Source organism: Suncus etruscus, chromosome 16 (genome assembly GCF_024139225.1).
Source record: "Suncus etruscus isolate mSunEtr1 chromosome 16, mSunEtr1.pri.cur, whole genome shotgun sequence".
Taxonomy (NCBI): Eukaryota; Metazoa; Chordata; class Mammalia; order Eulipotyphla; family Soricidae; genus Suncus; species Suncus etruscus.
This window is the reverse complement of record NC_064863.1, coordinates 70132850-70156533: the sequence shown is the minus strand read 5'-3', so window position 1 is coordinate 70156533 and position 23684 is coordinate 70132850. Positions and strand designations below refer to the sequence as shown.

General features: G+C 38.3%; 1 protein-coding gene across 1 annotated transcript in view; it reads left to right on the top strand.

Moving 5' to 3' along the window:
• The first annotated feature begins 18701 nt into the window (after nt 1-18701).
• PRKG2 (protein kinase cGMP-dependent 2) overlaps nt 18702-23684 on the top strand; it is a 99636-nt gene continuing 94653 nt past the window's right edge. The window contains 1 exon segment of the mRNA XM_049789878.1: nt 18702-18748. Coding sequence (XP_049645835.1) covers nt 18702-18748 — 47 coding nt within the window.

The following is a 23684-nucleotide window of genomic DNA, read 5'->3' as shown; positions in this document are numbered from 1 at the left end:
CACTGATGACCTTCAGGAAAGTCACCTTTATGGAGTAGTGGTAGGAAGCCAGATTAGTCACTGTGGTTACAGAGTAACAGTGCTGCCAGCCTCATTCCAAGAATCCAATTTTTATCTCTAGAATATGTAAAGAATCATATTTTACATGGCATAAAAAGGCCTTTTCAGATGTGATTTAATTAAGCATTTTGTTTTGCGGGCATTATTTAGATTATTTGGGTGCAATGCAAAGATTTAAGAGTTTTAATAAGTAAGTATAAAACATGAAGCATTAGTAAAAGGATGTAGAAGAGCCAAAATCAAGAAAATTTTTGAATTCTAAGCATCTTTCAATATGGAAGAAAAACATTGATCAAAGAAAGTAGAGAACTTCCAGAGTTGGAAAAGGCAAGACTGTTTCTAAACTGTTTAAAAAGAATGCAGTCTCAATGACACAGATTGGTCCAATCAGATATGTTTCAGTGTTCTGACCTCAAGAAATATATAAAAACAAAACAAAACAAAAAACTATTTTGGGGGCTGGTGCAACAGCACAGTGGTAAGACAATTGCCTTGCATGTGCCCAACACATTACAGGCACTGGTTCAAATCTCGGCATCCCATATGGTCCCCTGAGCCTGCCTGAAGTGACTTCTGGTTTCTGGAGGCTCAAAATCTTTTCTTTTTGAAAATTTTTTAAGTTTATTGCATATTTTTTAATTCTTTATTTAAGCACCATGATTACAAACATGATTATAGTTGGGTTTCTGTAATAAACAGAACAACCCACTTCACCAATGGAACATTCCTACCCCAATGCCCCCCTCCCTCCTTCCCATTCCCTACTTGTATTCGAGACAGGCATTCTACTAGTTATTTTATATATTATTTTAAGTTCAGTAAGCTGCTTCTTTCTTTCTTTCTTTCTTTCTTTCTTTCTTTCTTTCTTTCTTTCTTTCTTTCTTTCTTTCTTTCTTTCTTTCTTTCTTTCTTTCTTTCTTTCTTTCTTTCTTTCTTTCTTTCTTTCTTTCTTTCTTTCTTTCTTTCTTTCTTTCTTTCTTTCTTTCTTTCTGGATAAGTGTTAAAAATACAGTAGTAAAATTGTGAAAGTGGCAATTGCCATTGTTTGCATAGGCCAACAAAATATGGGAAAATGGAAAAAAGTCCTTGGCTTTATTACAAAAGGTCTCACCTCTGAAGTTTACTGGAATAAGACTGACTCTGGGATCCAGGTATACTAGTCTGCCCAACCCCTGAGTCATTCTCCGTGGGACCAGTGAAACTTTTTCACACTTTGCTGTTGTTGGTGTCAGGTTCTTGTACTTAAAGATTCTGGATTCTGTGTATTTCCTTCATCGAAGTCAGGCTGATGTGTGATGTGGAGCATCCTCTAGTTTCACCTCACCATTAGATAAGGAGAGACCTGCCCTGCAAGCAGGTTGTTGTTAAGTCGCCTGGGTGTTGAGAGTACTCTTTGGAGTAAGTCAATGCCAGAGCAGTGGTATGGTCTTCCCAGGGCTTCCTGGTAATGCTATTGACAATTGTGGTTGTTTCCATAGATGGTATCCATTGTTCAGGGATGTATGTGCAATGCCTGTTCTTCTGAGTTCTACGCCAAATCATGATGCCAATGTTCAGGGTATAAGGCCTAACTGCATTACGAAATTTGTGTTCCCATCTTATTAGATAAGACCTTGTTTGCATATGTAATATTTTCTCATTTTAATGTGCCTATGCAAAAGAGAAACAATGCCACAAGGTGCATCTGGGGCGGAGGAGGGAACAAGTCCAACATTCCCCGTAACTTGGTTCTGACATGATTCTAAACAGAGATACTCTTCTCCCAGCATTGCTTATTGAACATATCCCAAAGGGGAAAAACAAACAAACAAACAACAACAACAAACTGATGTTAAGGGAATACGTCTAAGATATACATAGGAGATATTCATGTCCCTTTTATGTTTTAGAAATAGGGGGATGGTGCTGATTCTGGGACACCACTTTGGTCTGTGATTTGGCCATCTGGAATCTGTAAATAAATCCCAGCAGTCCTGTATTAGGAAATGTCTTTGAGTGGGGGCTTCTTGAAAACTAACTATGGTAACAAGCACAGGTACTCAGTGAAGTGAGGTGAAGGATAGGAGTCCATTGCTAATAGATTGATGTAGCAAGTCAGCCCCTGAAGAGGTTGACTGATGGTGGGATGGAGGATGAGGTCTTTTTCTTCCAGCTCGAAGCACGCGTCTGCCACCCTGTCTAGCCCACAGTTCTGAGGTGAAACGGCGGGTAAACAGCTCGCAGACAGTCAGGCTCGTGGAAATATTCGCTTTATTCGGAGGACAAAACTGAAGTCCAAAGACTCAGCTTCAGTTCCAGCCAAAAGGCCCCGGCCTTCCACAGACCCTTGTTTTTATCCCCCAGAGTCAGGTACCACCCAAGGGTGGGATCAGATACCAACCAATGGTGGAAGCAGAATCAGGTCCCACCCTAGGGTGGGGGCAGAATGCCAGGTCACACCCTAGGGTAGGGCACAATCACCAATCAGTTTAGGGTGAGTAACATAGTAATCCCCCAAAATATTTACATACACAACAGATTGATAGGAACAGAGTTTTGGTTTCTTCTCAGGCTGAGAGTCTATTATTTCATTTTGGGAACTGACTGGCAGTTAGCTGAGTGAGGATAATAATCTGCTTCATAAGGAACGAATAGCTGAGGGTAAAAATGGTTACATGTGGGGTCATAGACAGTGGTAGCGAGAGTAAAGGACTAGAAATGGATGCTTGCAATCTTAAATCAAGGTATCAACAAAATTAATTCCTTCTGGATGGGAACAAAAGGGTTGTTGAAGGCCTATCTTTGTCTTGTAGATAACCATCTTCTGCATCACTTCATGTTATCCTTCATCTATGTGAACCTCTATGTCAAATTTCCCATTGAAAAATTTTTCCAATAATAGGGTTCAATATATTGGTATGTTAGTTACATCCACAATTACCCTCTAAATAAAATCACAGCCTGAGTTAAGATTTCAACATACAAATGGAGGGGAATAGATTGAATACTTTAATTATAGTTGCAATGCTTTTTCCCATCTGGTTATGGTGCACTGGAGATCACAACCATTTTATTGTACACAGAAATCATATTTAGTTGATTTTTCTTTGTTTTGTGCCATATTACATGGTTCTCAGAGTATTCTAGCTCAACATTTAGGGATAACGCCTGGTGGTGTTCAGGTAACATTTAGGATGATTGAGATAAAACCCAGGTTGGCTGCATTCAAGGCAAGATCTCCACCCGCTATACTATTGCTCCAGTCTTGGGAATCCTTTTTTGTAGGATTTTGTACTGAATCATATTCCACACTCAGTATACCTATGACAGTGAGACCTCACATTTTCAAGACAGTCATAATGCCTTTGATTCATTTCAAGTCCCAGTCCCTAGTCAACATATAAATGTAGAATATTTATTCCATAATAAAAAATTATTTTCCATATGAAGAGTCAGAGATGTTGGAGAATACATGTTTGAAAACAAAAAAAAGTTTTCTATTTGTACCATAGTAGAAGGAGAGTAACCATATAGATATGGCAGAATCAATCATGAGTATTTAGTGCCTAGGTGAAACCAGTATCAAGAATAGGTAGTGATAGAAAACCCAACTCTCTATACTATTGTATAGTATGTATAATCTGAACCCAAGCTTACCTGCACTGAACTGTCCTTTATCACATTTTTCCATGTCTAAATGCTTCTGCTATAGAAATACACCAAGTTCATTCAGGTTTCTGAACCATTTTGTTTTTTATTCCCTCAAAAGAATACACTTCTCCTAAATATACTGTCCAATGCTTTGCTCCATAAGACTTTACTTAAATTCTCATTCTTCATAGGTATTCTCTGAGTAGATCATACAAGTCATATTTTATACCTAACTGGCCTCATCACTCAGTTTTATAGTTTTTTATATTACCTGGTAATATTAAGCAGTGTTTTCCTTAATAGTTAATTTGTTTCTTTTATTTAGCTCAGCAGAATATTTTTTGTCAACATACTAATTCTTTCTTCAATATACTTCTACCATTTCTCCTTCTATATAGACATGATTTCTCATAAAAATAATATCATTATTTAAAACACCGTGATTACAAACATGATTGTAGTTGAGTTTCAGTCATAAAAAAACACCCTCCCCCTTCACCAGTGCAACTTTTCCCATCACCAATGCCCCCATCTTCTGTTTCCCCCCAACTCCCCGTCCTGTATTCCAGACAGGTTTTCTACATCCCTCACTCAGTGACATTTTTTATAATAGTTTCTCAGTGTAGTTATTTCTTTAACTGCACTCACCACTCTTTGTGGTGAGCCTCATATCTTGAGCAGGTCCTCTCCAGCCCTCATCTTCTGGGAATTATTTCAATGTCTTTTATTTTTCTTAAAATAATAAAACAACATGGTTTTCTTAAACTCACATGAGTGAAACGATTCTCTAGAGACAAAGATTTAAATGTAACCAATTTATTAGTTTTTTATGTATTATAAAAATGTGTTTTTTATAGTATATTTGTATTTTTGAAAGTAATACTGTATTCTATGCATAGTTTTAATTTGTGCAAAGAGTTTATATTATATCATTCCATTTCTTACATTTTCTTTTAAATATATTTTTGATGTACCTTGTTTTGTCTTGTGATATAAAATCTGCTTTCCTTAGGTCTTATATAGCATGGCATAATACCCTCCAATGATTTACATATTCATCTTTTTGGAGATATACTACCCAAGTACCCTTTCATCTCTAACCACTCTAACACATAGAAATTTCAACAACCTCCTTTTTTTGTGTTCCTGTGTGGACCTCATGTAAAAATATCTGTGGGATCTAATATATTCAGAAATTAACTTGGCCATAGGATGTGGGGATGTTAAATTTTCTTAGTTTGAGTAGATCATGCAGATGGCTTTCTAGAAATAACCTCTTCCAGTCTATCTCTTACCAGAGTTTACGTTCTCTGAAACAGAGCCTGGATTATTTTGCTCAATTATCATCATTGTTCAAGTATAGAAAACAGAAAGTGACATGGTAATTTCTTCTGAGATGAAAGCTTTCTCCTGCTGTTACAGTTAGAAGTGCTTCAACATGAGTGTGAAGTTATGTACTTCTTACAAAACTGAGTCAAAAGCTAGAACAGACAGATAGAATGTAGTGTACCAAAGAACTAGAGGTTACATTTAAGGTCAAAAAACACCCTTAGAGGAGCTAGTTGAGAAATAAATTTTGAAGGGGAGAAGGGTTGTGGTCTAGGAGAAATAATGACATCTTGTGTGGCTTCTTCTAGAAAATAGCCTGAAGCAAAACTCACTTGCGAATTCTTAATTAGAGGGTGTTATCCTGAGGAGGCTGGAAAAAGTAAAATGAGTGAAAAGGAAGAAAGCAAGTTTTAACATTACACTTGTTTAATGTGCCTATACTTTATTAGAAATCAAGTTGCTGCTCAGCCATGCACCTAGACAAACAGAATCACTACATCTTTGAATAGACTCCTGTGTGGGCAGGAAAGGAGCTACTGGCTTCCTCCTGGCTCTTATTGCTCAAAGTTGGCACTGTTAAGGCCCTTCCAAACAGCAGCTCAGGAAAACTAAATGAGACCTAGAAGGTAGAACTAATTGAATAACCTAAAGGTTACGAATTCCTATTAGTTTGGTCTTGTTTCAGGGGATGCTGAGGTGGATGAGGGGGACCTTGGGCCTTCAGAAACACTTCTGACTGTTGTAACTTTGAGGCATGGCAAAGGGCTGAAGCCTTTTATCATAAGTCAAGCAGAGCAAATACACCTATTTGAATAATTTTTAGTGGAAAATCCAGGTATATAGGGTGGATGGCTGAGGCTAAGTGGAGATAAAGAATATTGGATATGGGGCCGGTGATGGTGGCGCTAAGAGGTAAGGTGTCTGTCTGCCTTGCAAGCGCTAGCCAAGGATAGGACCAAGGTTCGATCCCCTGGCGTCCCATATGGTCCCCCAAGCCAGGGGCAATTTCTGAGTGCTTAGCAGGAGTATCTCTGAGTATCAAATGGGTGTTGCCGAAAAACCAAAAAAATAAAAATAAAAAAGAATATTGGATATAAGAAGTCTAATAAATTCAGATGTCAAATTGTGGGATGGATGCTCCACATGGGACTATGAGGCAGAGCATATGTTAGGGTGCCAAACTTGTAAGCCTAGTATATACTTCATGTACGCTGGCTATATTATTAATGAGCCCCCAAAGCTAGAAAAAATATTTCTAGTTCAAAAAGTCAGTGCATGAAGGACTGAAATTCAATGTAGGCAGATAAAAACAAAAAAATTATTCCTGATTGTTCTTCATAGTAAAATTTGTCATTACTTAGTTGTTAGGTGATTATTAATTTCTAAATTATTACTTTTCCAAAGAATATCTTTATTCCCAAAAGAAAATTATGAACATATTTTCAATTCCATTGAATTCTAGAAACATAAAAAATTCTTCTGGATGATGAGTCATAGTTTTTCTATCCCCAGGAATTGAATATACTCATAAATCCTGTACAGAAAAGATGAATCAGATGAATTTATAACCTCCAGATATTTATAGTTAAGCAAAGAAAATAAAATACACAAAGTAGAGAGTGATAAATACCACAGAAAGTGAGAATGATCTTTATGTGCTGAAGAAATGGTAATAATTGAGTTGATGGTGTGTTGAGGCAGAGTTAAAAGGGATCTGCGGTCCTTGGGGAGAAGGAAGTTCCATTACCATGGTGCTGAAATTATGTGCATGGAAGACCTTCAATAATAGTATTGTAAATCACAAAATCTGGATAATATTGAAAGATAAAAAAAATAAAGAAAAGGCATATATGTATCAGTCGCACTGATTGATGTACTGAGGGACAGGGAGGGGAGATAAAAGGGATAAAACTATGGAAGAAGGGAAGAGTAGAGGGAGCAGGATAGGTAGAGACTAAAGGCAGAATTTTTGTAAAATATAAAATAGGAGACAGTGGGGATGGATGAGAGTGAAAGAAAATATGGACATAAGATTGATCGGTTCAACAGGCGTGAGTTCACATGTGGCCTCTGATTGCTGTATATAATGGTTGACTCTTCCAAAGGTTTTGTGAATTAATATTCTTGGGGATCATCAGTAGGGACCAGCTGGCAGTGATTTAACATATGAAAAAGGTCATTATTCCCTTAAAGAAACATGAATGGAATGGAGCATGGTGTTCCTAATGTGAGGCCTAGAAAAGTTGTACTATCAGCTCCTATAGAGGATTCGAAGACCCAGAAAACAATAATTACGCTCAATTACTCAAAAATTATTGTATAACTTAAGAATATAAAATAAAATAGAACTTAACTGAAGAGTGGCAATTTTTTTATTGTTTTCACATATTAAAAAGTCTTGAACTACGTATATTCTAATAGAAGAATTAATACAACAAAGCTCTAAGGTTTAGGAAGAGAGAGAAGCAATTTAACAAGCATTTGTGACCCAGAGTATCATACTTTTTTGAGATCAAAGAGAAGTATAATTTTCCTGTAAAATCAGTGTCATTTATATAAGAAATGCATGATTTTGGTGTATTTAGGATTGGTGGTAGAACATTGCCGGATAACAAGAGACAGTGAAATCCATTGGCACATTGGCACTTTTATCACTCATGTTGCTGGCACCAGAGAACAATTAAACTAGAGGCAAAGGATATTTTTTTACTTGGTAAACAACTAAAATGGTTTCTGGAAGATAAGATAGATAGCCAGAAATGAATTAAAGAAAGGAGAGAATGAAATGTGCTGGGGAGAATTTTGAGTGGCAGTCCATAGGAAGGTAGTTTTGCTAAACTTGTATTCATAAAAGATTCAATTCTCCTGACACTGAGAATGAACTTGTACCTTGAGTTGGTCTGAGCTACAGCACAACCATGGAAAGCAGAAAAGCAGAAATGATGAGTGGGCAATAGAAATCTTATACAAGGGAAAGTATAGAGTTTCCTATGAGGGGATTCTCCAAGTAAAGATGATTCATACTCGATGAATTTGAATCACAATTTAGCTTAACATGGGAAGCTAAATTGGGAGGTTAAGTTCATCAGAAAGGTATTCCTGCCATCTGTTCCCAACTCAGTCTCTTGAAAGTAGGTTCACGAGAGGAAGAAAAATTAGGGGGAAATAGATATTTTTTTGTAAAAGGCTAAAAGTGATACACAAAGCAATATCCTGTTCTGAGGGTTACACTATTGTGGGCATATCCCTGTCCACAGAATTTACAAAAAACCTTAGCATGATGCCTGGCAGTCTGCAATGTCCAGTAAACAGAGGCACCCATACATAGCAGGAGTAGGTTGCTTTTTGAGCAGTTTACTAGACGTGAACCAAGGGAACCTTGCAGAGCAATGTGTTCTTCAATTCTTGGGGAGAGGAAAAAGAAGGCAAGATTGTTCACTTTGAAGTTAGAGTGACTGGTTCTGTGACTTAGACCTGTGAACTTGATAGAGTTTCATTAACTCTTTGGGTTTGTTTTCTGAGGTACTCTTACCTCCTAGGGGTGTGTGTCCTTCTTAAACATGTGATGGCACAAAAATCTCATTTAGTCCAAAGGTTCTTTCTCCTCACTAGTCATTGGCTCTTATTTATCTTCCATGCCATTTCTTTAGTGGACTCATCTCTGAGCCTCTGTAGCAGATTCTAGTTTGTCTAGTAATCACTGCCATCTTCTCTTTCTTTTAGGTACCCATTCTTTAAAAGAAGAAAATTCTGAAGTTCAAAAGCAAATCCTGAAGAGCCCAAGTGAACTCATGACCATCCCTGGCACTCCTTCCATATCAATTTTTCCCTGTACTTGAGGCTAGGACATATGGCTCAGACATAAGCAGGCCACTCAGTTTGGAATAGAGGGAGAATGAGAAGTCAGCTGGAGACCTTCCAGAAAGATTTCACCACTTGTAAAAAGAGACATATGCTATCATTACCTATTGTTGGGATTGTCTGTCATAGACGTAGAAGCTCCCTGAATTTAGAGAGAGGCCCAGGCACAAAGCATGCTGGAGATGGGTGGGGAGAATAACGGACACTGCCCAACCTTCTCTGCCATCACTATGTTGCTAAATTCAGCTGCTAGATCATTGACCTTGGGACTTCTGGCCATGTGATGTAATAAAGTTCCTTATCATAAAGACATATTAAATGGGTTAATCATTAAATATGAGTGCTCATGTCTAAATTATAACCCCATAAATATTTTTTCTCTTACACATTTTTTGCCATGGTATTTGCCAGAGCTAATCCCTAACACATTTGTTTTTTGTTGTTATTTTTTGTTGTGTTTTGTTTTGTTTTTTGCTTTTATGTCAGTCCTGGAAAAGCTCAGAAATCAAACCAGGTGGATTCAGACCATAGGCTATCCTGGAAAGTAAGCCCCAGGTGCGAACAAGGCAAGTCCTCTACCTGCTGTTCTATCACTTCAGTCCCTCGTAATTTTTTGTTTGAGGTCTGTTTTCTTCTGGCTTGTTACCTTAGTTGCTTAGGTCACATGTAGATTTTGTTCACTATTGAAGTCTCAGTTCTTAACACCAGGTCTTAGGTATAGCATCTGCTCAAACACATTTATTAAAACAAGGGCTCAAAGGCTAAAAGTCTGGTCTCTTTTCTACTTCCCAATTTCTTTCTAATCTCACAATTTCTCAAGATAAAGCTGACAGAATCTCACTAGTAGGGAGCCTAGCACCCCCACACTAAACTCTTATCAGTTGAATGACCCTGGGCCACAGCCTGCATTGGCCTCAAAGAACAGTAGACAAAGACGTAGGACATGGTTGACACAATACACACATCCATATTAAATAGGAAAAAATTGGGGCATGCTTTCTCTTATATCATGATGTATTTGCTATTTCTTTCTCATTCTATTTATTATTTTTTAAATACATGCTTTGGAGCACTTCTTAGCAGCTCATAGTTTCCAAACACAAACAAAAACCTGAATAAACCTAATGTAAGTACTTCGAAAATGTCTGATTTTCTCATTTGTTGTTAACTGTTCACAAAACCCCCCTCTGTCCACTGAAAACGCTATTAATACAGGGACTGAACAATGACTTAATCCTTTTCCTCTTTCCAGTATTATTCCTCATCTTTCTCAATTGGGAGCTTTTGAAGGCCTGCATAAAAAGGGAAAAACTCTGGCATATGTTCATGAAAAATTACTTTGTACTTTCGCTTATTCCCCCCCACCCCCAATTAGCACAAAATCCAACCGAACTACATTTTTCTGCATCTGAAATGTAACAGCTCCATCCAACCAACATATTTTATGAGGGCCTCCTGTCTATATGTGTTTTTATAAGTAATAATGCAGACTGTTGCTATGGGGAGTACCACTACCGCCTTGCGGTTTAAAACCCCGAGAGTTGGGTTCGAACATTTTCTGGAGCCACCCTTGAAATAGACCCTCACTGTACTTCCCATTCCTCAGCACAGAAACTACCCTTGTCCTTGGTATGGGGAAATTCCTTCGGGGGCATGAGGAAAGGGGTAAAGCCACAGGAAGGTCTCACAACTCCAGGGCACAACAAATAATGTGGTGTGTGTGTGTGCAGGGGGAGGGAGGGGGACGAGGCGAGAGGGTGTATACTTATATTTAGAAAACCATAATGCAAACCTTGAAACGGTGGCATAACAACATGCAAGCAAAGCGCTACTGGGAGGAGCATTTCCAGCCTTAGAAATCAAGAATACTGTGTCCAGGTGCTGGAGAGATAAGCCAGGGAGGGATTCAGGTGCTAACTTGGCTTAGGGCTGCCCAGGGTTCCATCCTCAGAGTGTCACAATGGTTCTCCAAGTCCCACCAGGATTGATTAGTGAGTGCTGAACCAGAAGTCCAGAGGCATGGCTCCAAAATTAAAAATATATATATATATTTTATCCTAAAATCGACATACAGATTCTCTAGTCTAGTGGATACCCCGAGCTACTTGAAAATCGAGGTTCCAACCATGATCTCCCAATATCCCATAAGCTAGTAGACTGGGGCCAGTGACAGCACCGGAGCCAAGGAAAAGCAGGCGCAAAGCGAACGTGCTGGGGCCACAGGATTCTGGATGAAAGTTGTTGGGGCCGAGTACAGAACATCCAAGGTAGGTAGGTACGTCCTTGAAGAAGGGCGAGGCCCAGCGAGGGGGAACAGAGATTTTTGCAGCGAAAACAAATTAGGGAGGAGCTGGGGATTGAAGGGGAGCAAGAGAAGGAAACCCTTTGGCAACTTTCCTCTGCCCTGGTCCACACACTCAAATTAGAAAGGATAACAAATACACACACACACACACAAACACACGCATGCAGACACACACGCACACGCTTGCAAGCACGAAGCAAGCTCTCTCCTGAAGTTGCCCGTCTCCAGAGTCCTGGGGTTTAAAGTGCAAGGTGCGGGCTATCACCAAGAGTGAAGGAACCTCAGGAGTCAAGGTTTAGGCCGGAGTGGGTGTGCGCCAGGGTGACCCCACCTTTAGGAAAGCTCTTCCCCGCAATCGCCCAGGCTGACCCCCGCCCTCCCCCCTTCTTTTCTTCCTTCCTTCCTTCCTTCTTCCCCTCCCTCCCTCCCTGCCCGCCCGTCTCCTCCGCACCGGCCCCCGCGGAGAGAAGCCAGGCGGCTGCACCTACGCCGCCCGCCGCAGCTCCTGCCCTCTGCGCGCTCGCGGGCGCCGCGGGTTCCCACGTCCCCGGGCCGCCGTGCCCACTCGGGCCGGCTTGGAGAGGACGGCCTTGGGAGCAGAGGCAAAGCCCGGAGGGTGGCCGCGCCGGGGGGATCCACTGCGGACCTGCAAAGTTACCCGTTTGCCCTGCCGGTGAGGTTCTCCGATTGGGGGTACAAGGGGGAAAAGGGGTGCGCGGGGGAAAGGACCGGGTCGGGGTGCGCGTGTGCAGCGGTGCGTGCGTTGCGCGCCGCGCGCTTCTCTCCCACACCCGGGTTGGTCTCCCTGCGTGTGCCGCTGGAGTGTGGATGGGTGTTAAGCTAGCTAGCTTGGCTGGCGTTCACCCGGTGGGGCTGCCTGGTATTCGGCGTGGCCCCCCTTTGGGGGACGTGTATGTGTTTGGGGGTAGGCGGCCAGAATTTTAAGTGATTACTTGAGGGCTGGAGGGGCAAGCTCAGCCTCCGCGGGGCGCCTTATAGATTATAGATCCTTTAGCTTTTGGGCAGCTTGGAGACCCCTTCTGGGATGGGGGTTCTTGCCGGTGTCTTTAGGGCGTGTTGTCAAGCCCGGATAGCATTGGGGGATGCCTACTGAGGCCAGGACTTTATGGGTCCTTGCAAACTTGTGTGGGGGTCCTGTTTCCTCTGAGCACTAGGAGCAGCTTCCACCATTCTCTTTGTGTATTTCCTGTTGATTAAGAAACAAAAAACAAACAAACAAACAAAACCAGAAGAAACAAGAGTAAACAAAACCAATCTGTCAGACCCTTTGGTGATGAGGGGGAAAAAGGCAAAAGGTTCAAATGTGAGAAACACTAGTGTGTGAATGAATGCACGGCGTTGGAGGCCTGAGCTGAGACTGTAATAGAAATTACACAGGCAGAATTCTTATTTAGAGAGAATGACGCTCTGACAAATGCCTCAGTCTCTGAAGCTTCATCTTGATGCCCAAGAAGTGAGAGCTTTGTTTTACAAACCAAGAGTGCCACATACTCCTGCCTTTCTCTTTCTCACCAGTTTCAGAATCATCAGATCTTTCTTTGTTATAAGTTTCTGTTTTAAGTCCTGGGGAGGGGGGTGATTGCCCCATGTTAACACATAGTAGCTGTCACGAGACACCTCTTTAGTTTGACACTGAAGTTTAGGAGCTTTTAAGGTGGAGGCTGTTTACGAGATTTAAAAAGCAACCTTTACTTTGGACATTTCCAAAGAAAGATGGAGAAATATTGAGGCACAGAGATCTTTCTGTTTGTGAAATATGTCAGTCGTCAGAAATCCTTAAATGGTGAGACTAATTCACAGTGAAGGCCAATGGTTCCAGGGTGTCTTTCAAGTCTTTTGATTTCCTTCTTTACTTGCTTTCTCTGGGCTGTCTTCCAACCAGTGATCCCCTTTCTCCTTTGCCTTTTCTCTTTCTTCACTGGTTGATTTTTTTCGGAGATTACAAAAACTCAATTTCCACTCATCTAAAAACCCAGTACATGAACCATGATGCCATCTTGAAGTCCTTATCCTCATATTAGTTCTTCTTGTGGCTTTTTGGCATTGAGTTCCTGTCCTATATCTGCCACACTAGGCTCAATTCAGTGTTGTTCTTCTGACCTCTTTTGGTTTGATATGCTGGTGGGATGTTAAGTGCAGCTTGCTATCTCTTGAAAAATCTCATCTTCATGGTTTCTTTAAAACTTATTTTTAGATTTGTTTGCTTTTCCATGTCTTTCATAAGTAGCAACCTCAGATATTATCTACTTATGCTTATATAATACTGGCATTGCCTTCTTTCTTCCTTTGTGATCTCATGTATTACTTTTATTTTGTTTTCAGGGTCAAAGCCAATAGTTCTCAGGACACCTCCTGCTCCCTGGGGATCACTAGGGAGCTGTCTGTATACAAAGCAAGAGCCTTAACCCCTGCTTCTTGTCTTCAGTACTAATGAACATCAGTTCTTACCTCAGCAAAATTTTCTTTCCACTACCTTCCTTCTTTGCTCCTGTTTCTATATATGTCCATCTTGGTGACCCACGGGCACCTTAGGTTCATTATATTTGTACTTATTACATTTCCCATTAATTGGGTAGATTTTTCACCACTTCGCCACTTTTTTGGTCAATGTCCCATTGCCTAGTCCACAGATGGTAATCCACTTTGAATGAATGAATTATTTAAAAGGGCCTTTCTCCAGAGCCTTCAAAGATCAAAGCATGGGCCTGTCAGGAGTAATTTGTGAGTGCAGAGCCAGGAGTAACTCCTGAGCACTGCAGGGTGTGACCCCTCCCCCAAAAGCCCCCGAAAGATTGGAATAATTTTTTATGTCTTTCATGTGTCCACTTGTTCTATGATCGCATATATTTTCTTTTGTTTTTTTTTTTTTTTTTTTTTTTTTTTTGCTTTTGAGTCCACATGACCTTGCTCAGGGTATTTTCCTAGCTCTGTACTCAAGAAACACTCCTGGAACTGCTTTGGGGACCATTTGGGATGCCAGGAATTGAACTCAGACTATATGAAAGGCATATATGAAAGTCTCCTGGCCTCTTTCACCTGCTTCTTCAGCTTTAGCCAGTATTTATTGTAGAAATCATTACTGAGTATTTTCAGTTGTCTCTACCACTTGGTTCACTAGTTCTTCTTTTCTTACTATCTAACTTCTCTGCTTCAACATTTCTACAGGCCTCCTAAACCAAGCAGTTCCAAAATGTAACTTACTGTTTGTTTACTTTATTTATATATTATTTATTTTTGGTCTGTGGGTCACATCCAGTTATGCTATGGAGTTACTCCTGGTTCCACACTCAGGAATTATTCCTGCTGGGGATTGGGAGACCATTCTGGATGCTGGGGATTTAACCTGAGTTGGCCACATGTAAGACAAATACCCTACCAGTTGTACTATGACTCTGGATTGTAACTTAATGTTTTCTTTCTCAAATCTGATGTAATATTATCTTGGCAGAGTAAAGTCACCTCTCTCTCAATTATCTGGAATTTTCTAAATCTTTCTTATTGTTTCCTCAAGTACCACCTCATGCAATTAGCTGATCTCCTTCTACAAAACTACTCTTTCTGTATTTTACCTGTTCATGTGACATTTTAACATCCCCAAATCACTGAATGGAAGGCCACCAAGTCTGGAAACAAAATATAGGATAGTTGGCATATCTAAAAAAATGCTCCACAAACATTTTGCTAGAAGTAGGGGCACTTTAAAGCAAAAGCCAACTTTTAGAGTAGCTGGACTGGACCAGGAACAATAAGAAGCTCATATAACTGTCTGACAAGAGAAAATGACTTTCCAAATTAAGATACTGTGGACAGTGACATAGCAGTAGATTCAATACTAAGCTTTAGGTTAGCTGTCACAAAATCAGATGAGCAGATGCTTTTGATCATGGCTTTGAGATGAAATTGAGATGTTTCTCACAAGGACAGTTTTGTGTGCTTTGCTGCAGTAGGATAAGCAGGGATTTAAATATCCAGTGATAGCTAATTATTTTCTAAAAGAACTTTAGTGAGACAAAGAATAACCCCAAATGCACCCCAGCATGTTTAGAGAACTGTATAAAAGCCTGTATAATTTGCTTCTCCAATTTCAGGCTAAAATATTCACATAGTGAAAAATATTCTTTTCTACTTTTTATAATACTTTGAAGGGAAAGAAATCGTAGAGTTACCTATATATAGAGTATCTACCAAATCTTCTATGACTCTTTTTCTTCTTGTAACCTTGTATATGGTTTATATTTCTTCGGTGCAAAAATTGAAGACATTAGAATACAATTGGGAGTGTTGTCTAGCCTTACCCAAGTTTTCACTAGTTATGAAAGAGAGGAAAATGTGGGGCCAGAGTAATAGTTCTTTGTTTCTTTCTTCTTTCTCTCTTCCTTCCTTCCTTCCTTCCTTCCTTCCTTCCTGCCTTCCTTCCTTCCTTCCTTCCTTCCTTCCTTCCTTCCTTCCTTCTTCCTTCCTTCCTTCCTTCTTCTTCCTTCCTTCCTTCCTTCCTTCCTTCCTTCCTTCCTTCCTTCTTTCTTTCTTTTGGTTTTTGGGTCACACCCGGCAGCTCAGGGGTTACTCCTGGCTTCAGGCTCAGAAATCACTCCTGGAAGGCTTGGTGGACCATATGGGCTGCTGGGATTCGAACCAATGACCTTCTGCATGAAAGGCAAATGTTTTACCTCCATGTTATCTCTCTGGCCCTAGGATTTATTTCTTTTATTGAATAGTTAACAAGTTTGGACAATGTACAAACACACACATACAACATATAATTTAAGTATCACAGAGGACAGTTTTGCTTTCTTTAAATTCCCATGCTCTGCTCTTTCTTTCCTTCCTCAAACTTTCATAATGGGATAATCTCTATTTTTTTAAAATTGTTTCCAAGTTATGTCTTTCAGTGCTAAGAGGTGATTGGAAAGGATTGGGCCACATCCATTGGTGGTCAGGGCTTACTCCTGGTTTTGTACCCAAAAGTCAATCCTATAGGACTCCAGGACCATAAGGGGTTCTGGGATCTAGCCAGGGTAGGTAATAATGCAAGGCATATGCCCTACTGACTATACTATTGCTCTGGTACTACAAAACCTATCTTTTCCAGAGTTCCACAGAGTTTTATTGTTGAAATAATTATATAGTATGTAGATTTTTCAAATAGACTTCTTTCACTTAACAACAGGCATTAAAATCTTTGTCTTTTTATGGTTTGATGGTATTTCATTCTGTGGATGTACCATCATTTGCATATTCACTCATTTATTAAACAATGTTTTGATTAATTTCAACTACTAGCAAGTATGAACAAAGCTGTTATATTATAAATATTTATGTGCAGGTTTTGGAATAGAATTGTATTTTCATATCAGTTGGGTAGATTGAGAGATTATATGCTTATCTAGTTTTATAATAAATCACCCATTTTCCAAATGACTATAATTTTGAATTTTTTTAAATTATTTTTATTCTATTTTATTTTATTTTTTTATTTAAATACCTTGGTTACAAACATGATTGTGGTTTGGTTTTAGTCATATCAGATGACACCCCCCATCACCAGTGCAACATTCCCATCACCAAAGACCTAAATATCCCTCCTCCCTTCCCCACCCCTACCTGTACTCTAGACAGGCTTTCTACTTCCCTCATATATTCTCATTGTTAGGATAGTTCGCAATGTGGTTATTTCTCTAACTAAATTCATCACTCTTTGTGGTGAGATTCATAAGGTTGGCTGTAACGTCCAGCCTTCCTCTCCTTTGTCTCTGAAAATTGTTGAGAAATGTCTTTCATTTTTCTTAAAACCCATCTTTCTCTTTCTCTCTGACTTATTTCACTCAGCACAATATATTCCATGTACATTCATGTGTAGGAAAATTTCATGATTTCATTACTCCTGATGGATGCATAATATTCCATTGTGTAGATGTACCACAGTTTCTTTAGCCATTCATTTCAATAACAATAATTAAGCATTCTTTTGCTTCATAATTGCTCCAGAATTTGGTTGTGAAATTATTTGAGGTTTTGACCATTCTAATAATAGGTGCATAGTAGTCTCAACTTTAATTTGAAATTATATACGATGTTGCATCTTTATATATTAATTAATAATATATATTTATTGGTGAGATATCTTCTTAAATTGTCTTCTTTTAAGTTAAATTGTTTGTTGTCTTAAAGTTGTTAAATTTTTCTTGTTCACTTTAGGTAGATGTTTTACAAAAACTTTTTTGCAGTCTGGATTGTTGCTTCATTCCCTTAACAGAGTTTTTTTTAAAGAACTCTTTTTAACGGGGAAGGGGGGACTCTTTTTAAAAAGAGAACTATTTAGGGGCTGGATTGATATCACAGTGGTAGGGCAGTTACTTTGCATGCTACTAACTGACATGCTACTGAGGATGGACCTCAGTTCTATCCTGGCATCTCATATGGTCCCCTGATGGTCCCCTGAGCCCAGAGCAATTTCTGAGCACATAGCCAGTAGTGACCCCTGAGCACCACCAGGTGTTGCCCAAAGCAAAGCAAAACAAAACAGAACTATTTAATTTTAATGAACCTTTCTATATTTCCTTTCTTAAACTGTGCTTTTGATGTTTCTCCCATAGTCATCACTATATCACTTATATCACTAAGATTACTTATACTTTAAAAAATTTTATTGAGACAATTGTGAATTACAAGTCTTTTACAGTTGTATTTCAGGCAAATAGTGACAGTGAATTAGGGCTATTCCCACTACCAGTGTTGATATTCCTCCACCATAGTTCCCAGCATGCATCCCATTCCTCTACCCTTAGCCCCCTGGACTACTAGTGTAGCAAGTCCATTTTTTTTTTTTTTTTAGCTTGCTAGACTTTGGATCTCTTGATTCTATTGTTGATGACTTTGGCTTGGGTATTTAGATCTTACCTTTTTTTTTTAACTCAATGCCCCAACCTCCCAAAATGATTCTATAGAAAATAGAAAGTTCTATGAAAAAGGCAGGAGCCTCTATCTAGAAGATATAGGTTGAAAGAGGGGGGACAGGTGTGGCAAGATTTTTTATTATTTATTTATTTATTTATTGTTGCATAGGCACAGTAAACATTAGAGGAATCAGAAAGGAAATTTCCTTGGCCTAAGAGATAACAAGGTGTCTCAACACATAAAGCATACTGTCAAAAGACTGACTACAGGCTCTAGTCATGTTGGTTGTCCAATCCCAAGGTCTTTCTTTATGGTCCCGAGAGAAGTTCTGTTCAGTTGTGGTTGTCCAAGCCAGTCTTCTGTAATTAAAGTCTTGGTTTTTGCACAGATCCTAGGATGAAGCCTAGGGCAAAGTCTTTCTTTATGACCCCAGGAAATGTTCTGCTTAGTTGTGGTTGTCATAGTCAGTCTTCTGTAATTAAAGATGTTGATTTTTGCACATATCTTAGGATGGAGCATCTTCTAATTTTATCTCACCATTGGTGAGTGAGGTGGTGAGGTAGGGCAACCTGCACTTACATAGAGTTGTTGTTTTCACACCATGAGGGTGTCATATGAACCGACCCTGGAGCAAGTTGGTGCCAGAGGGTATTAGGGCTTCCCCCAGGAGGAGTTTGATTCCTGATGCTGGTGCAGGAAACTGTGCCAGTTATAATGTTGGTATCTAGGGTTTGGGGTGGATGGTAGATGCCCAATTGATTCAGGCCTCAGATTACTTATACTTAATTCTACTTTAACTTCTTAAACCTAAGCTTTGCACTTAAATCTTTGATCCATTTGGTGCTAATTTTAGTAAGGTATGTAATATCTGTGTTTAGATTTTTTTTGCATATAACTGTTTTTTCATAGGTATATTACATTGCAGTTTGTTGAAAATACTATCCTGAATCTTGGAGGTACTTCAAAGTGCTAGAATGTATGCTTTACATGTGGGCAAATATGCTTTACAGTGGGAAGTCCGGGTTCTGTCCCTGGTATTTCCTGGTCTCCTAAGCACCAATCTAGGTGCCTCTGAGCACCACCAGATATAGTCCCCAAAAGATTATTCTTGCCCCATTGAATTTCACTTGCTCTTTTGCTGAAGATAAATAGACTATAACTGGGTTCTTTGCTCTGTACAACTGCTCTAGTTGTCCTTTCTTTTATCAGATTTTGCTGCTTAGGTCATTTTAATTTTGTGGTAAGTCTTGAAGCCTAGTAGTATCAACACTCTCTTTGCTCTGTAATACTGTATTTAATGCATACATTTTGTCATATAGATACATGTATATTTATGCCTTTTGGAGATTCATGGTGGTACTTGGGGTTACTCTTGACTCTAAACTCAGGAATCATTTGGAATGCTGAGGATTGAATTAGGTTGGTCACATGCAAGGCAAGTGCTGTACCACTGGATTATTGCTCTAGCCCTTAATACATATATTTTCTACTAAGAAGAGATGCTGTAAAATAATAACAAATTAATTTTACTCTCATGTGTATTAATCATCTATTATTGAGGCCCTGTGATAAATTCTTACCTTAATTTACTCTTTAATCCTAACATGAAACATTTCACAACATTATTTTACTTGCCTGTCATACATTGACATCAAATAGCTTATTTATTATTGCTATTAAAGTTCAATTCATGTCCCAATAGTACTAAATAAATAGAACTAAATAAATGTGCTTGAATATGGGTTTTAGTTTCATAAATGATCCTTTGTAATGCTATTTCCCATATTAACAGTATACATGTAGCTATGCACATAAATGTATTTATATTAGACCCCAGATGGATGCAAAGAGAAAAAAGATCTGAGCCAAGATTTTAATTTCAATCTACTTTAGAACTGAGGGGAAAATAGACTACAAAACCTAGTTTCTGCCATATTGACTGCAGGGTGTTAATCTGACTGCAAGACCATTGACTATTACTTTCTTGTCCTATCTCATTGTGTCCAGGGTTTCTTGTGTCTTGTATGTGATATTCCCTACATAGTGGTGAATAGAATGGTAATTTATATTGTAAAGCTTTCCTCTCCTGACATTTCTTGCTAAATGCCATTACTTGATCCATTCTTTCTTGAACCTGGTTGCAAAATAACACCTTCTCAACGGACCAGGTATTTTTGTTTTCATGATAATCAGGCATGCCCTTTTGGATTAAGGATGTCACTGTAAAAGGTGAATAAGGATTACATGCTGGGATCATAAATCTTAAGGAGTCTTCACAGCCAAGGAATCTGGACTGTGACATTCCTGATGTTATTTTGTTGTGTGTTTCATAATGACTTTTTTTAAGTGAAAAATATGATTGAGAGTCAGAGAAATAGCTTTTAGGACTAGAGAACATGCTTTGTGTACGTACAGGAGGCCTGGGTTTGATCCCTAGCACAAAATGGTCCCTTGAGAACTAGAGTATGGCACCAAAAAGAAAAATATAAACAGGCAGAGTAACCACAGTCCAGGTCACTACAAGGAATAATTTGCATATTCAAAGAACATCAGTCTGGAAGATTTTCAGTTTACTGAAATTATGTCTCACCCAGCAATGATCCCCTCTGGGAGTTTCTTCACTAAATACTATGTACCTTTTCTCTAGTCCCATGGTTTCACATATAATTTTTCTTGATGCCTGCTACCTGCCAAACATTAGCTGCGTCAATTTCTCCAGCATAATCTGATTCTGGTAGCAATTGAAAGGAAGTTACACAGCTGGAGAAGGGCAGATTGTTTTCTTCCTCTGGCGAGCCTGACTCCATTGTTTATGTAGAATCCTGTTCTTCATCTTCATGCTCATTTTTAATTGCATCATGTAAGAAAGATTTTAATAAGCTAGCTACATTGATGAAGCAGCAGCCTTTGGTTCAGTTATTCTTTGTATAGGCATATGTATTTGAGAAATGAATTCTCTCCATGACTGATATAGAAAACTGAGTGATTCTAATTATTTTTATGAAGCCATATATGTGATGCCTTGGCTTGAGGGACAAAATTTTAATGGTCAAACCAAGAAATAAGGCTTAGTATAGAACCATTTTGTAATTACTTGCATATCTGAAAGAATGAGTGAAAGATGTCTTAGTTACTCTCATTTCACCTCTTGTTCAAATTCTAAATATCTTGAAAGATTTATACAGCTTCAACAATGACTGTTAAAACCAGACTATAGTCTGCATTTTAGGAAGTTAAATATCTTTTATGTAATTGCGCTCAGGCTTATAAAATTATTGGATCAGTAAAAGAGTACTTTAAATTCCATGCATAGAAGGAAAGAGTCTTTCAGATTTAGATTATGAAAATTATAATGATAAACTGTATTTTGTGTATCAAATCTGACTATAAATTCATGTAGTGATTGATACTCTTGCTATTGTGTATGAAAGCTAGGTTTTAGTAAGCAACTGTTCTATGACTTTTTATAACTTAATTGTAGTGTCAAAAGTTTTTCTGCTCACATTAAAATTTTATTATGGGGTCTGGAGAGATAGTGTAGTAGGCTACGCACTTGCCTTGCATACAGCTGTTACAGGTTTAATCCCCATTACTCCAAATCATTCCCTAAACATTGCTAGGAATGATAGTGATCTCTGAGTGTAGGCTAGGAGTAAACAATGAGTACAGCTGAGAGTGGCTACAAAACAAAGCAAAATAATAAAACATTAAATATTTATTATGCATTCATATTCAATTTTTAAAATTGAGGTACCATTGGCTTACAGGGGAATAAACAGTTATTTGTATTAGGTATACAATGTTATTACACCATACCTACCACTGAATAGCCAATATTCCTCCTCAGCTCACTCTCCCACCATCCCCTAAGTAATATTGATTCTGTTACCAGAATTTTTTTCCCATTGGATGTTTCCCTTTCTTGTTTTCTTATATACCATAAAGAGAATATCCCATATTTGTCTTCTTTCTTCTTACATATCACTTTATGCTTACTTTTGTTCTATAGAAGACAATCCTTTCCTTCTACCACTATTTTTCTATTCATCTTTCATTAGGGATGTTTGTTCTTGAACCAAAAAGGCCTGTTTGAATGAGAGCACACTGCTACATATTAAATACTTGTACATATATTAATTGAAGATACCTTTAAGGTCACTTTTTACACTTCTTACTGTGTATATTTATTTTTAATTAAAGTACTGTGATTTTCAGTTATTTATAGTTGAATTTTAGACATACAGTGTTCCAGCACTGATTCTACCACCAGTGTCAAATTCTCTCCATCAACGTTCCAGGATTTCTTTCTGTACTTCCCACTTCTGACCTGTCATCTTGACAGGCTTCTTTTTAACTTATTTTTTAGAGTTTGGTTCTCATGATTGCAGTGTTGTTGACTTTGTGGTTTGGATATTTAGCTCTGTCCTTCCTTATCACCAATGTACCTGAATCTCCTTAGGATTACTGATATTTTTGCATGTCATTTAAAATCTCATTCAGTTTAATTTTTAGGTTCCAGTTTAATGTTTTCGGAATTGCTTATTTGAGATATATCCAGGATTATTTCTTTAATTCCAGTCTCCTCAACAAATGTATAATATTTGTAAGATACTAGAATTTGAACTGATTCCATGTCAACAAAAGCTTAAAGATTATACTTCCTTATTTCTGCAAAATAGGAAGGTTAATTTTTGAGGATAATGGTTTTAAATGACTATACTGAACCTGATTCAAAAGGAATGCTGAATTTTAACATAAGATTACTCATAAGTACATTTATTTTCTGTCTGTACTATTCATTTTAGGTGACTGCATTGGTTATTTGGTTGCATCTGGTTGGAACTAAAAAGGTTGTTCTACTTTTTACTTTTGTATGGAAAGATGCCTTTGCTGTTGCAGAAATATTATTCCAGTAGAGCTGGTGAATTGAATCCATTTCAGTCTCAGTATTTTATTTCTGAGTTTGAAATTTAGAGAAATGTGTGAGTTATACCATTTCAAACCCCTCTTCTGATTTTAAACTAGAGGTAATCCAATTTAGTTTAAAGTTCCTAGGTTTATGGTTGACTGCAATTTCACATAGAAATTAAACTGTAATGATTAATTGTTGGTCTAAAAAGATTTGACTTCTTGATTCTTAATTAAAGCAGTATTTTCCAAATTTAATCCTCCAAATTTTTGTCTTTGATTTTATTTGTAGTTCCTTATGATTGTTGTTGTTATACTTATTTTTTATTGAATATACTTAATAAGCCTAAAACATTCTTTCCTTCTTAAGTAATATTCATGAAATCACAATTTTGTCATACCAGTTATTTATATTTCTAATACAGGTAAAATACATAACTACTGAACTAAAAAAATTCTTTTTGTTATGGAAGCTTCACTTGGTCCAAGTGCTTGATTTTCTGGAGGTTGCAATTATGCATGTGGGTGTCATATCATGTTTGTTGAAATTAACATCTAAGCTCTTGCATTTGTAAGCCATGTACTCTCTCTATTAAAATATATTTCTGACTTCTATAAAATGTTTGTGCATCATTTTTATTTGTGGGGGAAGGTTTGGGCTATACTCAGCGGTGCA